The following is a 27214-nucleotide window of genomic DNA, read 5'->3' as shown; positions in this document are numbered from 1 at the left end:
GTGGGCTGAGGGTTTTAAATGATTCCATTTATTACCGTAGGATTTGCTTGAGTGCTCATTCTGAAAACAGGCCCTTTCATATAGCTCTGTACTCACTGAGGACTGCGAAATATCCATATATTGTGTGTGTGTGTGTGTATATATATATATATATAATATGTTATATATACATACATATGTATATGTGTTTGAAATCTTTAGTTAAAATGGCACCTGTACTTCACTAACAATGTCAAACAAAGTGGAATACTTGTGTAACATCACAGATGAGCATGCTTCCTCTAAAACTAAGCCCAGCAATTTTGTGGTGTTGCAGTATTCAAGAAGCTACAGCTCTGGCTGAGAATATTGCCCTGGAGTAAGTAGCATCTAGAACTTTTTGTTCTGATAAGATGTAATATCTACTTGTACTTGTTTTACTCTGTTTGCGCTATGTTTGACTCCTGTCTGGTATTAATCCACAGCCTTGTGTTTTCTTCATTTTAATGCAGTGTTTCTCTCCATGGAGAGTCATTGCCCAAGGGGACTGCGTTCACTTTCGGCTTTATCATTTTATAGTGCTCTGCACAATTCCCAACTTACAAGATGTTGACGTGTAAATCTTCCTTTATCCTTGTAGAAATTCAGCCTTAGTTAGAAACGTTTTGGTTATGGAAGACATTAAAGTCCGAAAGCAATGAAAACAAACTGTGTGAAATTCGATCGTCTCGGTCTCAAAGCATAGATAATAGTAATAGTGGACATAGAGTAGTCAAAAAAGAAAACCCAGAGCCAAAACCTGGCCTCTTCAATCTAAATGATTGAAATGACAAGTATTACTTGCAAGGAACATTTAGTGTTTATTTGCTAGATGATTGAAATCGGAAGAAATTCAGGTAATACGTCTAAGAATCTTTCATGCATTGAGAGCTTCCAAGGCCCTTTAACGCTTCCGTGATTGGTGATCAATTTGAAACCCTATAATTTCTACCAGAATTTGTACTTTAATCTCTTAATAATTACAATGTTACTATAAACCTGAAAGATCATTGAATTCATGCTTTTCCAAAGTTATCAAAGTAGGTTGCTTTTCAGTATCGGAAGTAATGCTTACAGCTTGAATGAATGTTCTGTCGTTTAATACTTCAGAATTTCTTAAATTTTGAAACTTCAACACATATATGTAATGTCTTAATTTGAAAACCACATCTATAGATGATTAAGTATTTAATCATTTAGGTCTACAATACCAGGTGTTGTCTCTGGGTGTTCTCGGCTCTTCACTCAGCAAATAAGAAAGTTTTGGTAATGTGAGTGCATCTATACAGAGGGAAAAGATTGGGCTTCGGATTTTTATGCATTTCAAATAAGTTTTCTTTACAGATAAACTTGCCCACCTTGACAATCCAATTACAAATTATTTGAAGCAAGTTCTCTCAATACAGAGTTTGGTAGCCATTTCTGTCAAAATATCAATTGGCACAACCTGAGATGTTGCTTTAAAAACAACAACAAGTAAATATGAGGGCACTTTGAAAAGATTATGGAAATCATTTATTTCAGTGCAAAATTGAAATCTATGGATAGATTTTTGTGTTTTAGTTTTCAATATTTATCTTTATTGGAAAAGTAGGTTTATCAGAGAACAGGATATAAAAAGACAAAGATCTTCAATCTGCTGGTTCCCGCTCTACGTGAATGGCCATAGCTGAGCTGATCCAAAGCCAAGAGGAGCCAGGAGCCAGGAGCTTCTTCCAGGTCTCCCATGTGGGTGCAGGGTTTCAAGGCTTTGGGCTGCCATCTACTGCTTTCCCAGGCCACAAGCAGAAAGCTGGATGGGAAGTGGAGCAGCTGGGACGTGAATTGGTGTCTATATGGAATCCTGATGAGTGCAAGGTGAGGATTTAGCCAGTAAGCCATCATGCCAGCCCCTAGATAGATTTTTAAATAATACCTATTTTCCAAGAACTTTTTGAATTCTGCTGCTGGTATCTGTTCTCAAATTGTCTTTTTTTTTGTCTCCTGTTTCTTCCTACAAAGTATCAACATAGCAAAAAAAAAATTGAATGCCTTTTACAGATACTGTGTGTCTGCATACATTGTAATCTATTACGTTAGAGTCACAAGTCACTGCATGGCAAAAGCAAGTATCATCGGCTGCTTTGCATTTTGACTGCAGTCCATTTGAAACAGTTTCAACAGTATGAAGAGATTCAAAGTGAAGTTCTTAATTTTTGGTTGAGGAAATGACGAAAGGAAATACTTAACTCGGGATATTTATGTTGTATCAAGGGAACAAAAAGAGGCTGGTAACTCCTCTTTCATGCTGAGAGGCACAACCAGAACTGAAGAAGTCAGTCTCTAACATTTACATTCTATCGGGGAAAATGCCTTAGTTATATCACTGCAACCAGCGTCTAGGGAAGAGGACAGGAAAGGAAATACATTGGTTTCAAAGAATCAAAACCATTACTTTCAGGAATGGTACGTAGAACAACTTTGCCAGGTGATCTACGCAGTGTGCAAAAGACTACATTTTACTTCCGGAATCCATCCTCGGATATTTTGTTCATTTAAGTTCTCACAATAAGTTTAGGGCATTCGACAAGTAGGGGAAGAAGCTCTTCCAAGACCACAGGCAAGGGAAGAAAATGGTAACATTCATCCCTTGCCGCTTCCCTTATTTTCTGTAATGACCGTTTTGAATAATAAATGAACGTTGCTCATCAATCTGTCCGGGAGTAGGGGTGGAGGGGTAGGGTCGGGCGATCCTGAGATTAAGGGATGGGAACACGGAAAGGCGAATCTGTTCCAGGACAGTGGCGGAAGTGCTGTAAAATGAGGCATCCATCTGCCAGCCACCAACCAAGTCTGTTTGTCTAAGTGCTCACAGTTCCCCGCGCTTCTTGATTGTCAGCGCGTAGGAGCCGGTTAGCAACCGCTCCTTTGCTGTGAGTGCGATTTCGGGCGCTGGTGCCTCTGATCGCTGGGTATCAGAGAACTTCCATCAAGTGCGCTAGGTGGACTGGAGAAGGGCTGAGCTGTTTACTTCTGGGCTCGCTGGAGTCTTTCTCCCCCCTCCCCCCGAAGCTGGTCGAAGCCACCTCTCAGTATTCGCGGAGTTTTGGAGCACCGTGCGAGAGGAGCGGGCGCTGCCACTTCACTTTTCTCCACTGAACCTGATTGCGCAGTGGCGGGAGGGGTCCGGGAGGCACGTTCCGGAGGCTTGCTTTGTGTTTCCAACCCAACACCCGTGGGGCGCCAAGGGGGATGAGTATCTAGCTTAGGCCACTTTGAGAGTTCTGCATGACAAGTGGACGTTCTCCGGTCAGACTCTGAGGCCAGAAGCTGAGGCACCACACCGCCCCCTTCTCGAATTTCATCTCCATTCACTGGCAAGCGCTGAAAGGCCTCAGGTAGTCGGAGGCCGGCCGGGCAGTCTCCACCTCCTCGCCGGCGGCAGCCATTCGGCGCGCTCGGGTGCCGAAGGGGTGGGAACCATTGGCTGGGGGCGCTGCCAGTCTCGGGAGGGGGTGTGGTGAGGGTGGGGTCTCGGGCCGCTGTGGGTCAGGGCTGTTCACTGTTTGCTGGGTGGTGGGTGAGCTCGAGTGTGAGTCGGGCTGCGGGAGACTTGAGAACAGTTGGGAGCTAGCGAGAGCGCGCCAGAGAGCGAGCCAGAGTGAGAGGAGTGAGTGTGAGCGGACCTAGAGGAGTCGGCACGAGAAAACGAGGGTCGGAGGACCCAAGGTTGAGACGGAGTGACCATGGCTGTCTCTGCACCTCCGGTAATCTCTGCAACTTCCAGCGGCGCCGGCGTCCCAGGGGGATTGTTTCGGGCTGAACCCCTGTACTCGACTTCGGGAGAGCCCCCTCGACTCACCCCTAGTATGATCAACAGTTTCATGACCAATAACCACAGCGGCAGCGCAGGGGGTGGCATGGTCGGTAGTGGCGGTGGCGGCGGCGTCAGCGGCAACACCAACACCAACGAATGCCGGATGGTCGACATGCACGGGGTGAAGGTGGCTTCTTTCCTAATGGACGGCCAAGAACTGATCTGCTTACCGCAAGTCTTTGATCTTTTCCTCAAGCACCTGGTGGGAGGGTTACACACGGTATACACTAAGCTGAAGAGACTGGACATATCCCCCGTGGTGTGTACTGTGGAGCAGGTCCGGATCCTGCGCGGGCTGGGGGCTATCCAGCCAGGCGTGAACCGCTGCAAGCTCATCACCAGGAAAGACTTCGAAACTTTGTTCACCGATTGCACCAATGCCAGGTGAGGCACTCGTCTCTTGGCTCGCTTGCTTCTCTTCCCCTTAATGCTTTCTTCTGCATGTCCCATCACCCATGTCCAACTTTGCAATGCGTGAGTCGTAACTATCCTGCCTCTGCTCTTCATATTGTAGTTACAGGGGAAAGAGGACTAGAAGGACTCATTAATTGTCGGTCCTTTCTACTCCGCGCTCGGTGGTAGGGCTTAGGTCTGAAAAGTCCCGCACAAACTTCAGTTGGCAGTCTTCTACTGCAACTTTCCTGTCTCTCGCGCACATCTTGCATGGCTTTCCCCCCCGGCTGCTTGTGGTTATTTGTTATAATTTCTCTATTTAATTTTCTTTCCTGCTCTTTTGTGGCCGCACGGGTCGGATAGGTTTTCTCTTCAACATGGACACCAAGGGCTTTCTCCAGGGTGGGGGAGGGAGGGCTGGCTGAGCCTGTAAGCGGGGCTCCTAAGCTGGCAACCCTAAACACAGCACTTGGGGCATGCAGGAGTTCCGAAGTCTAATATCCATTGCAGAGGGTGATTTGATCCCCATCCTGAGTGTGTGTTGTGAGAGTATGTGAGGTATGTGCTGGTGCAGGTTATGTGTGTGTGTGTGTGTGTGTGTGTGTGTGTGAGAGAGAGAGAGAGAGAGAGAGAGAGAGAGAGAAAGAGAGAGAGAAATGTCTGTGAAAATGTGTGCTCATGCCTGCTGCGCTAATCTCCCCAGTACATGATACAGAGAAGTCAATGGAGCCTGTTTTTACAAAGAAAAAAAAAAAAAGACAATGACAGATGTCACTTTCCTGAAATCGTCCCTTCTGGGTTATTTGCAGAGGGTAATGTGGGGCATGGAACACTGGGGCCAGTACTGCGTTGGGGGTTATTGTAGAAGTTTGGAGGTTTTTCAGAGAGGATGCTCTCAGTTCTTAGTCTCAGGCAAACGGTTGGAAGGATCCCTCTCCCCCCAAAAGAGAATTCCTTAAATGAGGATAGTCAGCTTCCCTGCTTGTAAGTCTATCTCCTTCACATCCCAGGTTAGAAGTACCTTGGAGAACCGATGTTCATTTGCATATGAGAAGCAAATTGTGTTCAATGTCCTTTGAGTTAAAACAAAGCAAGAGAAACTATATTTAAGATTATTTGACTTTTTACACACCTGTGAGCCTTCTGAGTATTTATTTCATCTCTGATTTGCAATGTTTTGGGTAAGACCATATTTGGTTCATGAGATTGGTCTGCAAACCAAGAAATCAACATCAGCCGACTAAAAGTAGCAAAAGATCTTGTAACACTGTATAGCACTATTTATCATTTTGCCAAAAATTAAAACCAGCTAAACAAAAACTTCTGCTTAAGTAGCCTGTCATAAAGCAACTTTAAATTGTAGTTTCTCTGGGTCTGTGAGCTCAAACTGTAACTCAGTTTCCACAACTGTTGTCTATCCAAATTGCTTTGTGTGGTTGAAAGATTACTGGCAGCTTGTAGACAAACTGTTGCTTACTGCAATAAGATAATGCTACAGAACTTACAAAGGCGGCTTTTTCTTTTCTTTCTCTTTGAGCAGTCTCCCATGTTTAAGCAATCAAACCCGTTCATGTGAAAAGTTACCTGATTCACATTTAAGGGTTAGAACCTGGATTATTAAGATCAGCTTTTCTTACGGAAAATAGATGGCCTTAAAACACAAAGGATAATGGCTCACCCAATAAAACAAGCAATTATGGATTGCAAGAGTAGAAAGAAATTTTTATTTTGACCACAAAGTATTTCACTAGCACACAAACTCAAGGTTTAAAAAGGACTTTAGATAAGAATCATCTACTTCATTTATCACCATTCAAAAACCTTCACGTTTAAATTATTTCAGACGTGAAAACCTATCCTCTTATTACCCTATTCTCCCTCTGTCCCTCAGTGTCTCAGCCTCTCTGTCTTGTTCTCTTGTTGCTCACTCACTCCGTTCTCTCCTCCCTCCCTTCTCTTACCAATGACCATTCTTATAGTAGACTGGTTATCATGCTCAGGAAATTGTTCATTTTTAAATAATTAATTTACATATTCTGGAGTAAAGTCTATGACTTTCATTTTAAAAACAGATCTGCAGAATTTTGATGAGATTTAGATGCTTTTTCTGTAACTAGAAACTTTAATTTTTGTTAGTGTTATTCACTCAAGGGAAAATGAGCATCCAGAGGCAGCTTTGGTCTTATATATTTCTAGTTATCTGATGTATTTTGGGTTATTTCATTCTGATGAAGTTGTATTGACTCTTATTACAGAATCTGTAATACTTTTTTGATTTGCTTGTGAGTGTGTTATAAAGGTGACAGGGAAGTATGAAATGTGGGAGGAAATATGCTTATGGTATGCATGTGCCAATTGCATTTTTATGAGCATTTTCTTTATTAATTTTATTTTCTATAATTGTGTTACCAGTATTGGAGCATACATTGTAAAAATTTATAAAATGTATTCTGTCAATAAATTCTCTAAATGAAGATGAGGAAAATGAAAAAGCATATCTATATTGCAAATTTTAGGAAGAGTCACAATTTCTGAGGAAGTTAAATTAATAAATTAAATACATTTACCCAACTGAACTGATGCAAAATGCTTTCATAATCATGTTAAAACTACAAAATACTTCAATGCTTTTCATAGATGCTTTAATATTTCACATACCATTATATACCTTAAATCACTCAAAAAATCTGAATTGTTAAATAAAATCGTGAAATTAATGTTTATGTCAACATTATTTCTATGACTTTTCTATTTTATGAAAAGGGAGGAAAGGGATATAAATAGTAAGGAAATCCATGAATGAGAAAATAAGGTAGATGAAGGATGAAGGGGAAGACCGTATGGAGATGCCCAAAAAGGATGACTGATACACCAGTGGAGCCATGGCTACAGACGGTTGTCCTTCTTGTCTCATGGCTTCTTAGCCTTTCTGGATTAAAAAGAAGTAGAAAAGTAAAGCACAAGGAAAAAGTTAATGTTTAGTTGTTAGGAACATTTGTTTATATTTGAAAAACTTCATCTCTAGATTGATAAATTTGATAATTTATTGTTGAATGAAAGGCCTATTTATAATGGTTTCATTGACAATTTTGTTTTCCCATGTAATAAACATCTTCTCTCTTTCAAATATGAGAAGTAAACTAGTTTTCATTTAGTGTATTTTAGATTAGAATGAATCCTGCACTATCCCAGCACACAAGGAATAGTGGTGTAAGTGATACCAAGAGCTCTACCAATATCTTTTATTAACTATTTATTTTCAGTCACTTATTGAAATAATCAACGTTGTCTTCTCAGAAAGTGGGCAAATAATATCCTTCTTAACTGCTAGATAATAGTAGTACTAAGACTCTTGATCATTTGTTGTTCTGTTAGAGAAGTCAATCTTAACACCACATCAAGTTTAAGACAACACAATGTCTTCCTTCATGCCTTTTAACTTTGGAGGTTAATTATAGGGAGATTATTTTGAGATTACTCCAAAAATGAAGATCACACAAAGCCAAATGGGAAAATCATTATATTGCTTCAGATTTTTATTTTTGCATGGTAAGCATTATGACTTTGGTTTCATTTTTGATAAAACTTTAATAGTTGCAAGAGCAGTAATTTTCAAAAAGAAAATCTTTAAAATGATCACTCAGATTTTCCTTACTAAATTCTCCAAAATTTAATGTACTAGTAAAATGCCAAATTAAAAGCTGACTTCATTAAACATGAAAGCAAATCAAAACACTTTAGTTTCATTTCTTTGGTCTATTTAGGTAAAAGTAACATTGTCAGATTTGATGATTGACATTTAATCTCATTTAAGGAATAACTGATTAAATGTTATCTAGTAATTTAAACAAAGCTAAATAGATACTTGAAGGATCGTGAATGTGTACTCTAGAAAGTATTTTAATAAAGTGTTGAGATATGATTTAACCTATATTCAAACTCATGTTGCTAAAAGAATATTATGAGAAGGTCCAGTTGTAGTTTATTGCTATTTTGAAAATAAATTGTTTTTGATATTAGAATAACTTAATGTGAGTTACAATGACTTACTACATTTTTAAACTGCTTTCTACTCTATGAGTTTTGCTGTGAATTCAAACTTGATGAATACTTTGTAGTTCATGATCCTGTACAAAGGGACATAGTTTACTTTGAAAACTGATGTTTGGTATTTGTCATAAAGTTAAACAATGTCATATTTTTTAAGATCTTGTGTCACCTTCCGGGATTAGTGTTTCGGTTGATTTAACATTTTCAGAAATCATAAAAAGGTTCTAAAAAATGAATCTGGACAGTAACTGCAGAGATTTCATAGTATGTTAAACCATCACACAAAAAACAACCATATTAGAACAATGGTATCAAAATTATAATTGAAACAGTCCAGTCATATACCAATGCACAGAACTTCCATTTATACATTAATTTAAAAGGCATACTTCCACATAGTCACCATTTTTTGTATTTATCTGGAGATTCCACTGACATTCTTATTTGCTTTAAACACTCATTTGTTGGTGATGGATACTACTGCATTAAAGAAATGATCCATGACATGATAAAGCACATCTTTGTATTTTTATGTATGATATTATCCTCAATGTATAGCACATGAATGCCAATAATTAAAATGTGATGGCCTTTAGTCATTACTTCTTTAAAAGGGGCTACAGAAATCCCTGATACCTGTAGAAGATAGTCTGAATAGTTTGATGATTTTTGATGTAACCTTATTTTTCTTAATGAAATACCTAGTTATTTTAAAAATACTTACCATAGGCAAATAGGGTTGTGAGAAACCTTAATCACAGTATATTATATTTCGGTGGGCAATCTAGATCTCTAGTGGTACTTTATCTTCTATATTTAAAGCTACAATTGATTTAGGCTTACCTACTCAAACATTTCAAATCCATATTAAAACCATCATAATTAATACAAGAATAAAAAAACATATTATGTTTATTGGAGAAAAGACATCAAATCTTTTCCCCAAAGCAAAACAATTAGGTATTAATGATATTCTTGTTGCATATTCAAAAGGTCTTTGGTAGCATTTTCTCCTTCTTTTCTTCTCTTTCACTATTTCAATGTGCAAAAGTCTTCACTGTCACTTCAGATCACACAATTCTAAAAAGATAAAACAACATTTAAACACATTTGCTTTGGAAGGGAAATTGAGCATTTGCACCCAATAAGCCTGATTGTGGAACTGCATGCAAATTGTGTTTTGATTTATCTCTTTTACACTTTTTTCCATTTGAATTGATCTTGCATTAATTTCACGAAGCGGTTCTGTGAGGCTGCAGATGTTGCCCTGTGTTTAATAAATCAATGAGACAGATCTGAATGAATCACTTCAGATGGATTCTCTGCTCGGTTTGATGTCTAGATGTTATTCTTAGCTTGTTATCATGACAGATGCATTAATGTTCCCATACACTGCCAGCAATGTCAAAGAGATTGAAGCTTTTAAAGTGGCGGCATCTCTTTTCCATTTTCTGCTAGAATCACAAAATTTGTAATAGTTTATTTAGAAATCAGAGAAAAATATTAAGCCAATCATAAAGAGTCTTCATGGGAAAGAATTAATATTCATACAATATTGTTAACCATTTCAAAATGGTAGAAATCAAGATATTAAAACCTAAATATAGTTTAGCTGCTTAATAATGCCTCCATATTAATATTTAATCTAGGAAAAATGAGAATTAGTAATGTGTGATTGGGACACATTGAAAGTGTCACTATAAATAGAATAATACTGTATCCAAATTGATTACAGAAGGTGTTAGTTTTTAAATCCTTACTAATAAGCTTTTGGTTGATATAATGCAGCTGCAATATATTCTTACCAAGGGATTTAAAACTCCTTCAGGATTTAATATTTTTTAAGTAGCAAGGAGACAGCCTGTCCATTGTGTATTCATGATTTCCTCAGTTTGTGATGCTGACAATCCTCCAAATTTTATTTCATTTTAATATTTCAGTTATTTGTATTCTATGTAGTTATTTATAAGTCATAAATCATTCAATTACAACAAATGTTGATTTTGTAATTTTATGTCCTATACCATAGAAAAGCATATGCACATCAAGAGACTTTGACATAACTCTAGTGAAATTTACTATTGACCTTCATTAAATATCATAATTACGTATTTTGTTTCATTTAACCTATGGCTTCATCACCTTGGTTTTGAGAGAGAAACAATGCTATCAGTTGATGTAAAAAATTTAAATTTAATGCTTTGAATCACATAATCTTAAAAAATTATGTCATATTAAAAAATACAAATTTAACAAATGAAGCTCAGTTATTCTCTTGTTCAACTCTTCAAAAAATATGTATTTAAGAAAAAACAGCCTTGAAAATACTCTTTGAAAACCTGTACTATACTCTTGAATCATAATTTTGTTACGTTTATCAGGATAGGAAAACAGAAATTTGGTCAATAATGTTCTTTTAGATTTTGGATTCTGTAGAAAAAAAAGGTATTTGTTGTTCTAGGATAATCTTGGGTGCTTACAGTATGTGGTGTGAACTCTATTAGGGTTTGAAGAGTTTATAAGGAACTTCAAAAACATTATGAACAACAGTTACCATTTTTTTCAAATTTTATTTAAAGCATAATTGTTTTCATGTTGAGATAGCACCACCTCCTTCTTAAAGTCTGTATATTATAGTTCGTGAAATTATTATATTAATACTGTGACTGTAAGATATACATTATTTTACTCAAATTAAATATAATATGTATATTTAAAGAGAAAGCTTAAATTTTTACCAATACCTATTCTAAGATTATTAATGGAGAACTGATTTTGTTAAATAAAATGAAGGTTTGAGTTTGTAATATAATAGTTCATCAGGGATTATTTTTACCTCTACTAATAATCATTGTAAAACTTCATTAAGCCCAATATTCCATATATATACATGTGTATGTATTACCTAATTTGCATGGATTGAATGAATGCAATGCTTAAACACACATACACATTCATTCTTCTATCAGAATTCTTTACTTGTTGATGTTCCTTCACAAAGGGCCTGATTTTTAGCCTTGCAGTTAAGATGCCAGATGAGAAAACCCACCACCCACCTTAGAGTTACTGTGTTCCAGACCTGTCTCACTGCAGCTTCCAGCTTCCTCTGGAAGCTCACTCCAGCAACTGGGAGTCACTTGGGAGGGCTCAGGTAGTTGTATCCCTGCCACCCAGGTGGGAGACCTGGATTGATTTTCTGGATCCTGGAATCAGCCTGATCTGACCCCATCTGTTGTAGGCATTTGGGGGTAGGGGTGAACCAATAGTTGAGAAATCTTGTTGTGTTATGTCTCTCAAATGAAATAATAAAAAAAAAGTCTAAATAAGAAATAGTTATGTAAGGTGTAGATTTATTGAATGTAAAAAAGTCAAAATTTAACTCCAGTGTAAACGATTTGTAATCATGCTAAAAGCCTTTTATAAATCCACATGTAAAGGTAACACAATGTAAAGTATGAACTTGGAATATTTGAAATAAAATATATCATCAAAGAAAATAGGACTTTTTCATTTATCTGTGTGTATCTGACTTTCAAAACTATGACTTTTTAAATATTTTATTTCAGTGAAAACGTGAGGAAGAGATTCTTATGTTATGATACATCAAGAATTAAAAAGTAACGCGAGCCTAATTCCATGGAGTGATTCTCAGTGACTTAGGTTTACACTACTTGAGATCGAAACTAACACTTGGGGAAGTTGACTGTGATGCTGCTTTTGAACAGTAAATGCACGTTTATATAATAAAATAAGGAGTAAGAAGAGGGATTTACTCTTTTTTTTTTTGTCGCTGACGAGAAATAAAAAATATATAAAATATAATCAAAATCCCCCTCAACAGTCTTATGAGCCAATGTACTTGATATTTGAATTTTCATGAAGTAGTTTCCCCATTACCTATGTAAAGAAATAACTTGGTGTTTTCAGGTATAATTAGTTTTGAAGAGTAAAATTTCTTTTCATGTAGGACCCCTGGGGTTGAAACTACTCATATATGTGTGTTATTTTGACCCATTATGATCACTCAGTTTATTAGAGCATGTTGTGGTGAAAACTGTGTGGTTAACACTCTGGAAAAAAATATACAGTACAAAAATGTTTAAAAAATAATGACCCACAGTATTTTTATTACTATACAGTCTTTTCATTTTTAAACAAGTTGAGTGCTTAATAGTGCATAATGTAGTGTGTTTGTTAAGGAATAAACATTCAATTGCAATTGTATCCAATGATCTTATCAGGTTGCTAGCGACTACTTGCTGGTAACAGCATTTAGGCTACATTTAGTCTATCTGCTATTTATGTGATGGGTTAAAAAGAAAAAAGTAATATTGATCTGTCTCCGGATTAAAGTTTGAAATGGGCAACAGCCTGAACACAAAAGGCTTTTTTTTTTTTATGATTTCTCAGCTTGCCATTGATCTCCTAGTTTTATTGCATTCATTATTTATTAAAAGAATTTGCAAGCTAAACATAACGTTAAGCTAGTTTGCACACAGGGACCGCACTTAGGAAATTGAATGGAAATTGCATTAGAGATGAACATCTGTGCTATTTTTCCACTCATGTGTTTATGGGTTTGTATAAAAGGTGTATTGGATTAACAGTTATAACCATTATAACTTACAGCAATATGTTAGATTCTAAACTTTTAGTTATTTTGGAAAAAGTCTGTCTCTCACATGCTTGCTTAAAATATCACAAATAAAGTTTAGACAAATTTATTTTTATTCTTCTACTGTTAGTGCATTATCTGAATTATGAATCACTTGTGAGATACTTTATTGTAGTGAGATAAAAATGTTTATAAAACATAATTTTCATATGAGATTATACTATATTTTAGTGGCGTTTGGTAGTAGAGTGAATAGGTAAAATTTACACAGCCATTTTTAAAAAAATCTGAAGTTTAATGGTATATCAAAGCACATCAAATCAGAGAAGCTACATAAAACTTCAACATGTGAAGTAATAAAATGTTATTATGTATGTACTTTAGGCCTTGATCCTTCTGAAAAATAGTGAACATGCAGACATTGAAGAGTCGCTTATTATAGCACTAGAAGAGATAGGGCTGGATGCTTTAATGATGTGGTTCTTTTCTTGAGTTCTATCCAAGGACATTTAATTACCAAGAAGCAAATTGACTCACCTGGAACAGGTATCCTGAAGGACATAAATTAGACTCTCGTGAGTATTATTGTTTTTTTGTTGTATTGTTGTAAATCAGTAAACATTTGAAAAACCAAATTTCAGCTAAGTTTTAGGATTTAAAGCAACACTATTTCATAAACATGTTTGGCCTCTCATGGATTATATTTATTATTATTGTGGTGCGTGTGTTTAGTTAGTGCTTACTAAATTTTACATTTTGCAATGCTATGTAATACTCTAGGTGCTGTGAGAAAGGATCTTCTCTCATCGAAGCTTAATTCTACAGCCACAGTCTTTAGCAAAGGAAGTTTAAACTACCATTCATACCACTCTCCTCCATCATTTTTAATAAATTATAAAATATTTGAGGTTGGGAAATTTTGCCATATCTGTTGTCAAATGATCTGTAAAACTCTTTTACCTATACCCACCTCATATTTTATATTGGTAAACAGTACACTCCTTTTCAATCCTTAGGATTATACCAGAGACATCCATCTAAAACCAGTCTGTGTTATTGTGATAGAAGCAGTATTTTAGCTTGATAACTGAAGAGAGGGTACTCATATAGTACATATCAAAAGGAGATTTGATTTACAAGAGGTACTTGCATTGAGCAAGACAGTAGGTAATTGACCTTGGTAACTTTTTCCTGGTATGTATTTGTTGTGATGGATTTAAATTCTACATATTCATAAAATTAATCATTCTGTAAGACATGTTCTGCAGTAAAACATGCAAGTGTTAATTTTCAATGGTACATTTTTAGTGTGAAAAATCTTGGTTTAATTTGTATTATAGTTTCAAACCAGTCAGATCCTCAAGCTTAGAACTTCCTTTACTTTGTGGTCCCATATGATATATGGCAAAAACGAAAACATGGAGGAGAAATATTTGTTTTTATTCATTCTGAATGTATAGCCTTCAATTTATTATATTGGCATGTGAATCATTTTGGACAATGATATTATTTGTAAACATGAACAATTATTTAATGCTAGTGTTAGGTTTGCTGGTTTTAAATCTGTAACCTGCTAAACTTCTAAATTTATTTTATAGAAATGCTTGTGAGCACTTTCTAGTCTTTTATTTAAGGATTTTATTTGAGGGGCAATTCATTGATAGTAAAAAACTTGCTGCATGTACATTTTGAAATAGTACAGAGATGTAGGTCTTACTTTGAGTTAGCCAGAATATCCCATTTGAACACACGCACATTTTTTTTCAATTCAGTTTATGACAAATTTGTATTTGCTATGTATCTACTATGTGCTAGTCTTCTATACAAGGGAATATATAGTGATCTAAAAACTATTGACATTCTTTTTAAATTTTGGTTATTTCAGTTTGAATAAAAGGGAGAGGAACGAGAGGGAGAGAGATTGACTCTGTTCATTTACATTCCTAGTGCTCACAAACAGCCAGGGCTGCATCATAGTGGATCTCAGAGCCTTTAACTGAATCCAGGTATACCATGTGGGTGACAGGAACCCAAACACTTGCTGTCTCCCAGGGTGTGTAAGACTCTGGAGGAGGAGCTGGGTCTTGAAACCCAAGCACCACAACATGAGATTTAGGATGTCTCAAATTGCATCTTAATCATTATACCAAACATGTTATCTACATTCTTACTGTCCTATCTTCGTATTACCAAAGTAGAATTTCATGACCATGCTTAACTTTCAATTAATCTACAATGATGGAAAAGTAGTGATGGCTAAATTCAAGCATATGCAAAATAAAAGTAGCATTAATTAAGCTTTGCAATGCATTATGAAATGTTCTAAGCATATTTATCTTCTAAATATATTTTGCTTATTTTGATACTAAATTTTATTCATATTCATTAGTGGGAGAGGGGATAGCTCAGAAACATGGTAATGGTTGAATTAAATCTGAAATTCAATGCTTCGTTTAGAAAATACCCAAAGTGAACAGAGAGCAAGCAGACATATTTCATATATGTCATAGCTAACAGTTGTGTACAGATCATGATAGTGTTAACTAAATTAGCATGTTTTGCTTTAATTTGCTCTTTTGTTGCCTGTGTAAAATTTCTGCTCTTAATGGGTACTGTATTCAAAATAGGCTGTTAGCAGATGAAAACCTGGCAAATTGCATGAAGATGATATTGACTTTAACAAATTTTTTTTCTGATTAGGAACCCTAAATAACCATCTTCTGTAAGTTAAATAAACATTTGTTGGCACCAGAGGAATCATGGGTCTTGAGTTAAAACACTTGGTTGAGTATTGCTCTAAAACATATTTTTGTATAATGTTTCTACTGTGTAAAGGGAGAAATTGATTATCAATTGGCCATTAAGAAAAGTGGCATTATGATCTTGGTGCCAATCATGTCCTGGCAAGAACATGCATTTTCATGATGAGTATGCACTGAATATTATGATCTAAGAAAGATTAGTAAACACTCCAGAACCTAATTGGTTTAAGTATACTTGGCATAGCAGCTTTCTTACATCTAAAGTTGTTTTGGATTTATTCTTGTAATATAGTGCTGACAGATTTTTGTTATTTTAAAGACATGTTCTTTTTCATGAGGTTGTATAGTGTTTACATAATCCACATTCCACCAGAGCCTAAATATTTTATTTATTTTTAAAGTAAACATTTTGCTTGAGAACAGTTTTAAAACTTAACAAAATGAAAATTGTGAAGTAGTACAAGGAATTCTTATATACCCTATAACCACCTTCTCCTAGTCTTAACATCTCATGCTAGCATGTTTTGTCACAATGGATCACACCCAGCTCCCCCTATTTTTTCCTTCAAACTCCCTCTATCCTCCCACCCTTCCAAGCCTCTAGTAATCAGCATTCTGTGTTCATACTGAGTTTTTGTCTTTAGTTTCCACATATGAGAGAAAACATGGACTTGTTTTTCTGTGTCTGACTTATTTCAGTTAACGTAATGTCTTGCAATTTCAGCCAAGTTTCTATAAATGATATATTCACATATTCTTTATTCATCTGGTGATATATACATTGATGTTGACTAATGCAAGCAGTGCTGCAGTAAACATGGTGGTATGGATATTTCTTTGATATAATGACTGTGTATCTTTTGAATATATACATAATAGTGGGGTATTTTGATCATATGACAATTCTAGTGACAACTTTTAAAGAAATCTTCATGCCATGTTCCATAGCAGCTGTACTTATTTACTTTTCCATCAATATCATGTAAGTTTATATAATTTTTATACATTTATATAATTTTCCTACATATAATCGCTTTACATTCTCACCAGCACTTGTTACTTTCTGTCATTTTGATTGTAGCCATTCCAACAGGAGTGAGGTCATGTATCATGGTTTTGATTTGCATTTCCCTGATCGCTAGTGATGTTTTATTATTCTTTGCAGTTTTATTACCATTGAGTTAAATGACTGCTCTGTTGTATATTCAGTTTAGTAGGTTTTTCGGGGGGGGGCGTGGTTTTTGTTAATTTCCAAGAGGGCTCTTAGTTTTTAAATGTAAACACAGTCTAATAAATTCCTCTTAAAGTTTCCATATTTGTGAGAAAAACAAAACAGGATCTCTTCTGGATTCATATTCCATCAAACGTGGCAGTGGAGCTTAGTAATTTAGTTTCATTTCTAGTTAGGAAGACTTTTAATTTTAAAGACAGGAAAAATTTTATAATCTAGCTCTACTTGGATATAGACAGAGGAATGAAACTAAGTATGGCTACAAAAACTTGATAAAAAAATAATTCTCATGAAAACAGAGAACAGACCCGTTTCTAAATAGATGCAATGTAGACAGTGCAGGTCATACTGATGAAGGCATTTCCATGGAGTTTTTGACTGAATTGTCTCTCTTAATTACTTTTATTCGAATGGCTAACCTAGGTGGATTTATAAGTAGGAACAGAAGGTGTAAAAAATTAGCTACAAATAAACATAACATGGTTAAATGCAAAATGTGGAAATGTTATTCTATTTGAGGTGAATTGGTGTCAGTAGAAACCATAATAGAACATTTGTGTACATGTCACCCTAAAAATAATATTCCTGTAAATGCTAATTAAAAGAATTTGGACATGTTCTTTTATATATTTGTTGTAAGTTCCCTTACTATTCTTGATGTGTTAACTTTATTCTAGCTTGCCATGGTACATTTTTGTAACACATGTTAAGTATGAATTTTTAAAAAAAGAGTTACATTTTGCCTTTGGGTATGTGTGTGAAGTTTTTATAGTATAAAATAGTAACTAAGTTTGCATTCTAGAGACTAATTTTAGCCACTGCATTCAAGATTATTTAAAGAACATTAAAAGTTGGATTAAAGAATGCTGAAGTGGCATTTTTGTCATTTTTTGATTTAATGAGTACTGTAAAGTTAAGTATTTGCTTTATGCCGTTGTTCTGAAAATATCTCTGAAAGTTAAATGCTACTAGCAAGGAGTAATCATAAGCACTTTCTGCGTGTGTACTGGTTTATAGTTCATATAGTACTTTCACTTACATAGGCTCATTTAATCTAATCTTTACAAGAGTCCATCTTTATAATTTTGTTTTGAAATCTAAATTTTTGTATAAGCAAATGGCTGATCATTTTACAATATGGTACTTCTGGGGATCACTTAATATCATTTAAACTTTTTCAGTCAATGCTAAGTCAGCATCATCCATAGCTATAATGATACCTACGATGCTTCTAGGGAATAATACCATCTTATGTTTCTGACGTTCATGAGCTGCAAAGCTTGTTCACACATTCTGTGCATTTATTCTCACAGCAGTTCTGTGAGGCAGGTCATCTGATTTTGAATTTATGTGAGAAGATGGAAATGCAGGCAAGTAAAATGAATGATCTAAATGCACATAGTCTAATGTAAGACAGAACCAGCTCTTGAATGTAAGCTTACTGTTTTGATTCTTCTGATACACTATACTCTCAATGCTGTCTATGGAAGTGGTAAGTTTGAAGGATGGACTTCAGAGAGTAAATTTAGTTAAACTGTTCTAGATAGTCAAGAAATTAGGGAAAATATAGTGGTGGGAAGTAGAAGTGCTACACAGGAGCGTCAGTATAATTTTTTCAGGGTACATGTCCTGATGATTCCCACTGCCCTGTCAAGATGTCTTCAAATAAAGTAACAAAACTCTTGCATAGTGTATCAATACAAATAAATAATACAGAAAGGTTTTGTCAAATTATGAGAGGCTTCATATTTTTAATGGAAAAGAGAAAGGAGCAGTAATTCAAGAGAGTGTGTAGAGTTGGCAGCAGGTCATCAGAGAGTTTTAAGAATTCATTATGTAGTTACTGAAAATATCAATTATCTTTTGTGTTTAAAACACTTCACTGCGATCTGTGTGTGAGTTTAGAGAGCTCCAAATCTTATTGTAGAGTTAATGGATACAACCTTTAAAAAGATTAAAAAGATGCATTCATTTATTCACCAAACAACTTTTGGGGATCTACTCTATATTAGGCAATATCTTAAGTGTTTGGAAAACATCTGTTAAAATAATAATAATAAAAAGCAGCAGAAAAAATATTATGCCCTTGAAATGGAGGTTACACTATGGGGTGTGGTGTTGGAGGTAAGGAAAGAGAATCAATAATATACTAAAAAGGAAAACCATATTGTATGCATGTGTTAGAAGGTGGTGAGTATTATGGGGAAAGTAGAGCAATATTAGCATAAAAGGATATTGGAATCACTTGTAGTTTTAAATAGGATGAACATGGTAGATGTCACTGACAAAGTGAGATTTGTTCGTATACCTAAAGGGAAGGGCATTACCTAAGAAGAGTCTGATAAAAGTGTCTCAGGCTAATCAAAAAGCTCAACTGTATGCAAGGGCATTCCTGGTACGTTTGAGGAACATTAAGAAGGCAAGTATGACAGCAATGAGGTGAGTTAGGGGCCAACATTAGGAAATTGAAAAGATCATTTCACTTTATTTTAGTCAAAAGACTGAGAAGTGAACAAAAGAGCATTTCAGAGTGAATCCTGGGTCAATCAAGGAGATGTGGAAAAATCAGCAGAGAGCTTGGGAAAGAACACCAAGTGAAATAGGAGGAAAACCAGGAGCTAAACAAGGGCAGTGAGAAATATCAATCATGTATGGTGCGGCTATTAACTCACACATTATGAACATTGAGGATTGGGCAACTGGATGTGCTGATGGAAATTATTGTTGAACAGAAAAGTTTTGGTGGGGGGTTCGAAATGAAAAGTTGAAGTGGCATTTAAAAAAATATGTATTTATTTTAAAGAGAGTAATCGGGGGTAGGAGGAGAGGAAGAGGGAAAAAAGAAAGAAGTTTTCCTCCCGTAAGGGTTGCTGGTGCTGCAGAGGTTTACCTTCAAAGCCACAGAGCCAGCTCCAGGTAGACTGATGACAGAATGGAAACAACTCATTCCAGAGATTTGCAGAGAACAAACCACCAGGGGACAGCTGAGAATGGTGTGCCTGATTTCACGATTTAATTATTTATTTGAAATGCGGAGTTATGTATCTCTCTCTCTCTTTGTCTCTAGAGAAAGAGATTTTTCCATTTTCTGATTACCACCCCAGATGGCTACAATGGCTATGGCTGGGCTAGACTGAAGCGCAGATCCAGGAACTTCTTCCAGGTCTTTCATGTGTATGCAGGGCCCCAAGCACTTGGGTCATCCTCGGCTGCTTCCCTAGGTGCCTTAGCAGGGAACTGGGTCAGAAGCATAGCACCTGGGAGATGAATCAGTACCCATATATGATTTTGACACTGTAAGTGGCAGCTTCACTTGCTATGCTACAGTGCTGACCTTCATGCTACAGCTTTAGATAGAATATTTTGAATGAGTTAAAATAACACCATAGCATGTATTGAAATATCCACTAAAGATTATAAATATATAAAAGGAAAGAGGTAGAAGTATTGTTGAAGTGATATTTTTGAGTATGGGCAAGTGGATGGGATCCAGTGCATAAGTGGAGGCATTGGCTTTAGATAGAAACTACACTGGTAGATATAGGCTAACAATTGGGAACACTTAGTATCTGAATGGGCATTACAGTTGATATGGTATTGGAGTTCTATATAAGTCCTTGTGCGATTCTGTCAAGGAAATCAGCATTTGGAAATGGAAATTAGGAAATTCTGTTGGAGATTTAAATAGAAAGAGTCTTAAATGGCCACTTGGGCAAGTAGAAGAGTAAACTATTCAAAGAAGTTTAGTATTATTAGCCAGTTAATATTAAATGTCCATCGAGGTTTGTGGTCATAAATTCAAATGGTCAGTGTGGTTGAGTGTTTAATTTCACCCTTTAGTGCTGCAATAGTATTGGTGCCAAGTAAGCAAATAATTGTTTCACAAGAATTGTTCTGCTAAATGGCATGAGTATAACAAAGCAAGAGGGGTGACAGAGTTGAGGGTTTATGCAAAAAGTGATGATAAAAAAATGAGAATACACTTAAAAAACATTTTAAAAATTTATTTGAAAAGGCAGATATATGGAGAGTAGGAGATACAGAAAGATTTTCTGTCTGCTGGTTTACTCTCCAAGTGGCCACAATGGCCAAAGCTGAACTGATCTGAAGCCAGGAGCCAGGTGCCTCTTCCAGGTCTCCCGCACAGGTACAGGGTCCCAAGGCTTTGGGCCATTCTTGACTGCTTTCCCAGGCCACCAGCAGGGACCTGGATGGAAGTGGATATGAACCAACACCCATGATGGATCCTGGCAGAGGATGTTGCCACTAGGCTACCATTCTGGGCCCTTGGGAATGCATTTTAAATGGATCAGGTAGAAAGAGGATGTCAAGCAGATAACAGCCAGTGAAAAGATGATAGTTTCAATGAATTGGAAGTTCCAAGATGGGGTGAAATGATTGTCAGAATTCAAGTGCTGGAAGGAGTACACTAGAAGGGTAGTAGTGGTAGTCAATGAACAGAGTATGAAGGGTTGCAGTTATTGGATCATACAACAGGTTGGCGTATGATCATGGACTTGAGTGACTCAAGTGTAGTTCTAAAGATCCTTGGAAAAGAGAACATCAAGAAACTGAAAGGCCTTTGTTGGAATATCTCAAACCATATTGTTTATTGAAATTGCTAAAAACTAAGAGAAGTGTCTTTAAAATTTTAAATCCTGTCTTTTGTGACAAAAAGAATGCAACTAAAAACCATTATGCTTCAAAAAGATGGAAGTTTTCAAAAGAAGAAAGTTTTCCCTGATTTGCAGTAACTAAGATACAGAAAACTGATATACAACAAAACTGTGATGCATGTTAGTGAAATTGATGTTTTGAAATTTGATGATTGTTTATAGCCCTTGTCTGTCTATATATATTTAATACCCACTGTTTTCAGAATCATGCATTATTACCTTCACATGCAAGCTACTTACACGTCTCTTGCTATAGTCACCAGTTCTTACAGCTATTCTGACTACTCTAAGGATTTCTGTGACCTTGGAGGTTGGGTGAGGAAAAAATAGTTAGGCTTTAAATCAGGTTCTCATGTGAAACCATTGCAGAGTGCAGCTAAGAAGCTGGTGATCTCAATCTTAATTCCTCGCTAATTATCTAGGAAACACATTTTCTCGGATGGGGGTTGCCTATACCTGGCATCTTAATAGAGTAGTTGGGAAGAAAGGTTTGGTCAGCATTTGCAAACTCCCATTAGATTCTGTCACTGATTCTGAGTGAGTTTTAATTTTTTTCAGCTGGGGAATAGCAAGGAAAGCCAGATGTAGTAACATCTGCTATTAAGACTCTTGTTTTGGGGGTGGGAGGAGGTGAGAAGGGAATTCCATTGTTAAAATTTGATTTTGCCTCTATTGGAGTGATTAAAAAAATCTCGCTTTCCCTTTTTATATCGCACTGAGAAAAGACATATGCATGCATTAAACACTAGTTATCTTTATCAGGATAGGCTTTCCAAAGTGGTTCAGAAAGACTGCTGTAAGCACTCGAGTATGACCCTAATCTCCACTACACAAAAGCAAAGTAAAGAAACACGTAATTACTCATCTTGCCTGATATTCTAAATCTGATGAGATTAGAACTTCAAATGAATATTTTATTGAAGCATGAATCATTGGCAAGTTTGTTAAAAGAGAATAGAAGTGCACTGATGTAATATAAACTTCCTGAATGAACTGATATCAGAAAATGATGAGGTTGAGATTCATTTTTAGTAATAATTGCCCTACTCACGGTCTTACTGAAAACAACTATCTTCAAAGATCTAGCTAAAGTCTTACCCCTTCCGTGAGGACTCTTTCATCCCATTATGGAGATATCTCGCTTCTGGGAACTTTTATCTGTATTTGTATAGATTTTTAAGTTTTAAAGCATTTATATCTTCTCTTTTCCCAAAGTACCTTAAAAATTTCTCATCTTCAGTAGCAATCTGATGTCTCATTTTGTCACTTACAGTGGTAAATATAGTAAAGGGATGTAAGTACTCAAAACCTTTTTAGTTTGTTGGTTTGACAGTATAATTATGATTTATTACAACTAAATGTATTTACTCTGTGAAATGCTCATATTTAAGGAAATTCTTACTTTAAGGTGTGTATTCTAGTTTTGATTGACAGCTACTAAGAGGCACATAGGCAATTATTGTTTTATCTCAGATACAGATATGTGTCCTGATTTCAACACTTTCTGAGTGTATGGCTGCATAAACCTGTTTTCTTATCAAAGAAGTGGACATTAACAATTTATTTGGCTCAGATGAATTGAAAACTGTACATAAACTGCTCAACCTACATAGTAAATGTTGTCTCTTATTTGTGAAAATGGTGCTGACACTAGTAAGTATTAGAAATATATCCATATGCTCAGGGCACAAGAAAATGAACAAGTTTTAGACAGAAAAGAATGAGTTTTCAGAAATTTTTGTAACTGAGTCTAAATTGGTTGACAATGGATAACATTGCATGAACTTTATTTTCTAGGAAATTCTTGAATGTTGACTTTCTAGGTTGATATGGCAGCTGGAAAGCCATTTTTGTTTTGGTGGAAAATTCAGCCTTGTGTGTCATTTAGAGTTTGTGACACATGTACCCTCCCAAGGCTTAATGAGTTGTCTGCAGATGGGCTGTTATTTATTACAGTCATGTAGAATAAAATTGATTGTCTTCTGAAATTAATTTTTCATTTGCCTCCAGCCCTGCTTTAATAGAGGACACACAGTTGCCTGTTTGCAGAAATACTGTTTAATCACATTAATATCTCAGCCCCCCCAGGCTGAAGAAGATAATTGTACAAACGAACAGCAAAATCTGTATCTTTAACTTCTTTTTATGATTAAATTATGCAAATGACTTATCTCCTGCCCTTCCAAGCACTAATCATCTAATTAGGAATGATGTGTTAAAGGGATGGTTTTGAATCAGGAGACAGATGAATACAGGGAGCAGAAAATGGGAGCTGACAACGAAACTACTGTAGGTACAGTAACATGTAGTAGAAGAATCCATGTATTTGATACAGAAAGAGATAAGAAGGTTAATATATAATATCCATAGATCTGATGAGTGTCATCCATTGGCTGGAGATATATTACCTTTTCTTTGATGTCTTTTAAAAAATTAACTTCAAATTCTTGGTAACCTGAAAGATAGCTTGTCTTCTTGAACACTCAAGGAAACTAGGACGCTTTATTATTTATTTATTTTTATTGGAAAGTCAGATTTACACAGAGAAGGAGATATAGAGAGAAAGATCTTTAATCCACTGGTTCACTCCCCAATTGGCCAGAACGGCTGGAGCTGAGCTCGATCTGAAGCCAGGATCCAGGAGCTTCTTCTACGTTTCCCATGTGGGTGCAGAGTTCCAAGGTTTTGGACCATCCTCGACTGCCTTCCCAGACCTCAAACAGGGAGCTGGATGGGAAGTGGAGCAGCTGGGACATGAACCGGCACCCATATGGGATACCAACACATGTGAGGTGAGGACTTTAGCCACTGGGCTACTGCGCTGGGCCAAGGATGTTTTACTGTTTCACCCTATGAAGCAGGGGATTTGCGTTGAAAATCATCTTGGGCGATTTGTAGCAAAGAAATGACACCTTTATCATGAGACTTTTTCAGACTACCCCTTAACAAAAGGACACTTATTGTTTTCCTAAAAAAATCAAAATTGCATCATTCTGGCCTAGAGGAAATATAGTCTTTCCATTGGAGATCTCTGGGCTTATTTGCAAGCTGCATTCCAAATATGGATTTGCAAGCTCTTACCTTGAGGGATTTTGTGCTTCTAAATCCAGACACTGATAATGAAGAGATTTCAGCATTATAGTCACATTTAGTTGTAGACTTAGTCTTTCAATTTAATATAGATATTGTCTGTTCATCAATAAATATATTAATAATTGGAAATAATAATAATAGATATTGTTAGTGTTCCTTACCAACCATGTCAAGTTTTGTAGACATCATTCTTAGGATAATGCAAAGCAATTCATAGTGAGTTGGAAATAAGTTTATTGTGGATACTTCAGAGCTTCCTCAAATTCCTATGGGTGTATTTGTGGGAGTCAAAAATCATAAGGTGCATATCTCATTAATATAGTCTTCTATTGATTTGAATTTCATGTATTAGCCGATTTTCACAGTGCATTCTAAGATATTTTCTTCATATAGTACAAAACATTTTCCAAAGCATTTGACAATACAATTTCAAGCAATGTATCATAAATGTAACATAAACAAGAACTTGTGAATTTTGATCAGGTGAGTTTTTTCAAGTTACTGATTACAGGGCTGTCACTCTATTACAGTTCTAGTTAAGAACATGCATGTCCATTTTGGATCACTATTAAAGCATATTGATCGGGCCCGGCGCAGTGGCACAAATGGTTAAGGTCCTCGCCTTGCACGCCCGGGATCCCATATGGGCGCCGGTTCTAATCCCGGCTTCCCATCCAGCTCCCTGCCTGTGGCCCGGGAAAGCAGTCGAGGACGGCCCAAAGCTTTGGGACCCTGCACCCGCGTGGGAGACCTGGAACAAACTCCTGGCTTTGGATCAGCTCAGCTCCAGCCGTTGCGGCCACTTGGGGAGTGAACCATCGGACGAAAGATCTTCCTCTCTGTCTCTCCTCCTCTCTGTATATCCAGTTTTCCAATAAATCTTAAAAAAAAAAAAAAGAAAAAAATGAGTAGATATTAAATTGCAGTTTATCTGCTTTTACTGGAAAAGATTGCTTCAGTTACTTATTGTACAATTGAAGGCAACAAATCTAACTTATTTGATTTTCCGACATTTAGTTTTTGGGACTTTATTTTGGAAATTTGGCTCATGTATCCCTGTGGAGTGCGGCCTTTTATAGAAGACACTGCCACTAGGATTATTATGCATTTACAATGGCCAACTTCTCCCGTGGAAGTGAAACGTGAGTCCTTTCCAAATTCATCACTGTCCTGTGAAGCTTTCTCTCTCATTTCAAGAACTAACATGGTTAATACATTTCTCCAAAGTGATGTACTACCATATCATGGGATAAAATATCCAAGGAACTGTGTTCTTGTTAATACATTCTCCTTTGAGTTTGAGTTAATCTGCAGAGCTATTGCTATGGCTTTCCAATAAAGATAAATAAGTGAAACAGACATTGGTTTTGAGGGAGCCAAAGGATGGCTTTGGGTATTATCGTTCTCAGTGTTATAATACAGTACTTCTAATAAGTTTTTCACAGCCACATGACATTTGTACATGACAGACAACAATGATAATCAAACTAATTTTTACTATCTTATTAAAATAAATATTTTTATTATGTATTATTTACAGAAAAGATTTTAAAAGATTTGCTTTAGTTGTTTTGGAGAATACCCAGATCTCCTCTTACTCGATTATCAAATGCTACCAACAATTCTTAAATGCTTGCATTTATTTATTTATTTAATTATTTTTTAAGTTGAAAGGGGAAAGAGAGACACAGACAGAGATAGAGAGAGAATCTATCTTCTGTCTTTTGGTTCACTCCCAGTCTGAAACAACAGCGTGGACTGTGCCAAGTTGCTGGATTGGGAGCTGAGTAACTTACTCAAACCAAGTATTCTGATATGGGACATGGGGATGCCAACGACTGATTAACTACTGAACTTTTTTTTTTTAACGATTTATTTATTTATTTAGGAAAGGCAGATCTATAGAAGGAAGGAAAGACACAGAGAAAGATTGTCTATCTGCTGGTTCACTCCCCAAGTGGCCGCAATAGCTGGAGCTGAGCCTATCTCAAACCAGGAGGGAGGAGCTTCTTCTGGGTCTCCCATGAGGGTACATTGTGCCAAGGCTTTGGGCCGTCCTCCACTGCCCTCCCAGGCCATATGTAGGGAACTAGATGGGAAGTGGAGTAGCTGGGGTATGAAGCTGGCTCCCATATGGGATTCTGCTGTTTGCAGGAGGAAGGGCTAGCTAATTGAAACATCTTGCTGGGCTTCAGAATCTTGAACTGTTAAAGTACTTCTGGAATCCCAGGGTTCTGAAAAACAGTATTAGCAAAAAAATGCATTGTCAGTGTCATCAAGAAATTTAGAAAGCAAGTTGAATGTACAATATCAGTTTTTTTTTTTTTAATTTAAGGACTGGAATAAAGGATGCAAAATGCAAAGCCAAGCTAATTTTCCATAAAATTGGAGATCGGTCATCCTCTATGCAGCTGGTGTATCTCTTCTGAAAACTAAAAATAAATTCTGGAGAATTTTGTCATTTGTTGTTTTACAGAAAGTAGCATCACTTAGTTAAAATTCTGAACTGCTTTGTTGAGC

General features: G+C 36.3%; 1 protein-coding gene across 1 annotated transcript in view; it reads left to right on the top strand.

Annotated features, from left to right (window-relative positions):
* The first annotated feature begins 3574 nt into the window (after positions 1–3574).
* The window catches only part of DACH2 (dachshund family transcription factor 2), a 468995-nt gene continuing 445355 nt past the window's right edge, over positions 3575–27214 (top strand). The window contains exon 1 of the mRNA XM_040999528.1: positions 3575–4258. Coding sequence (XP_040855462.1) covers positions 3744–4258 — 515 coding nt within the window. The 5' untranslated portion in view covers positions 3575–3743. The remainder of the gene's footprint in view (positions 4259–27214) is intronic.

This window comes from Ochotona curzoniae, unplaced genomic scaffold (assembly GCF_017591425.1).
Source record: "Ochotona curzoniae isolate NIBS_2020 unplaced genomic scaffold, NIBS_Ocur_1.0 scaffold_1852, whole genome shotgun sequence".
Taxonomy (NCBI): domain Eukaryota; kingdom Metazoa; phylum Chordata; class Mammalia; order Lagomorpha; family Ochotonidae; genus Ochotona; species Ochotona curzoniae.
This window is presented reverse-complemented; position numbering and strand designations above follow the sequence as displayed.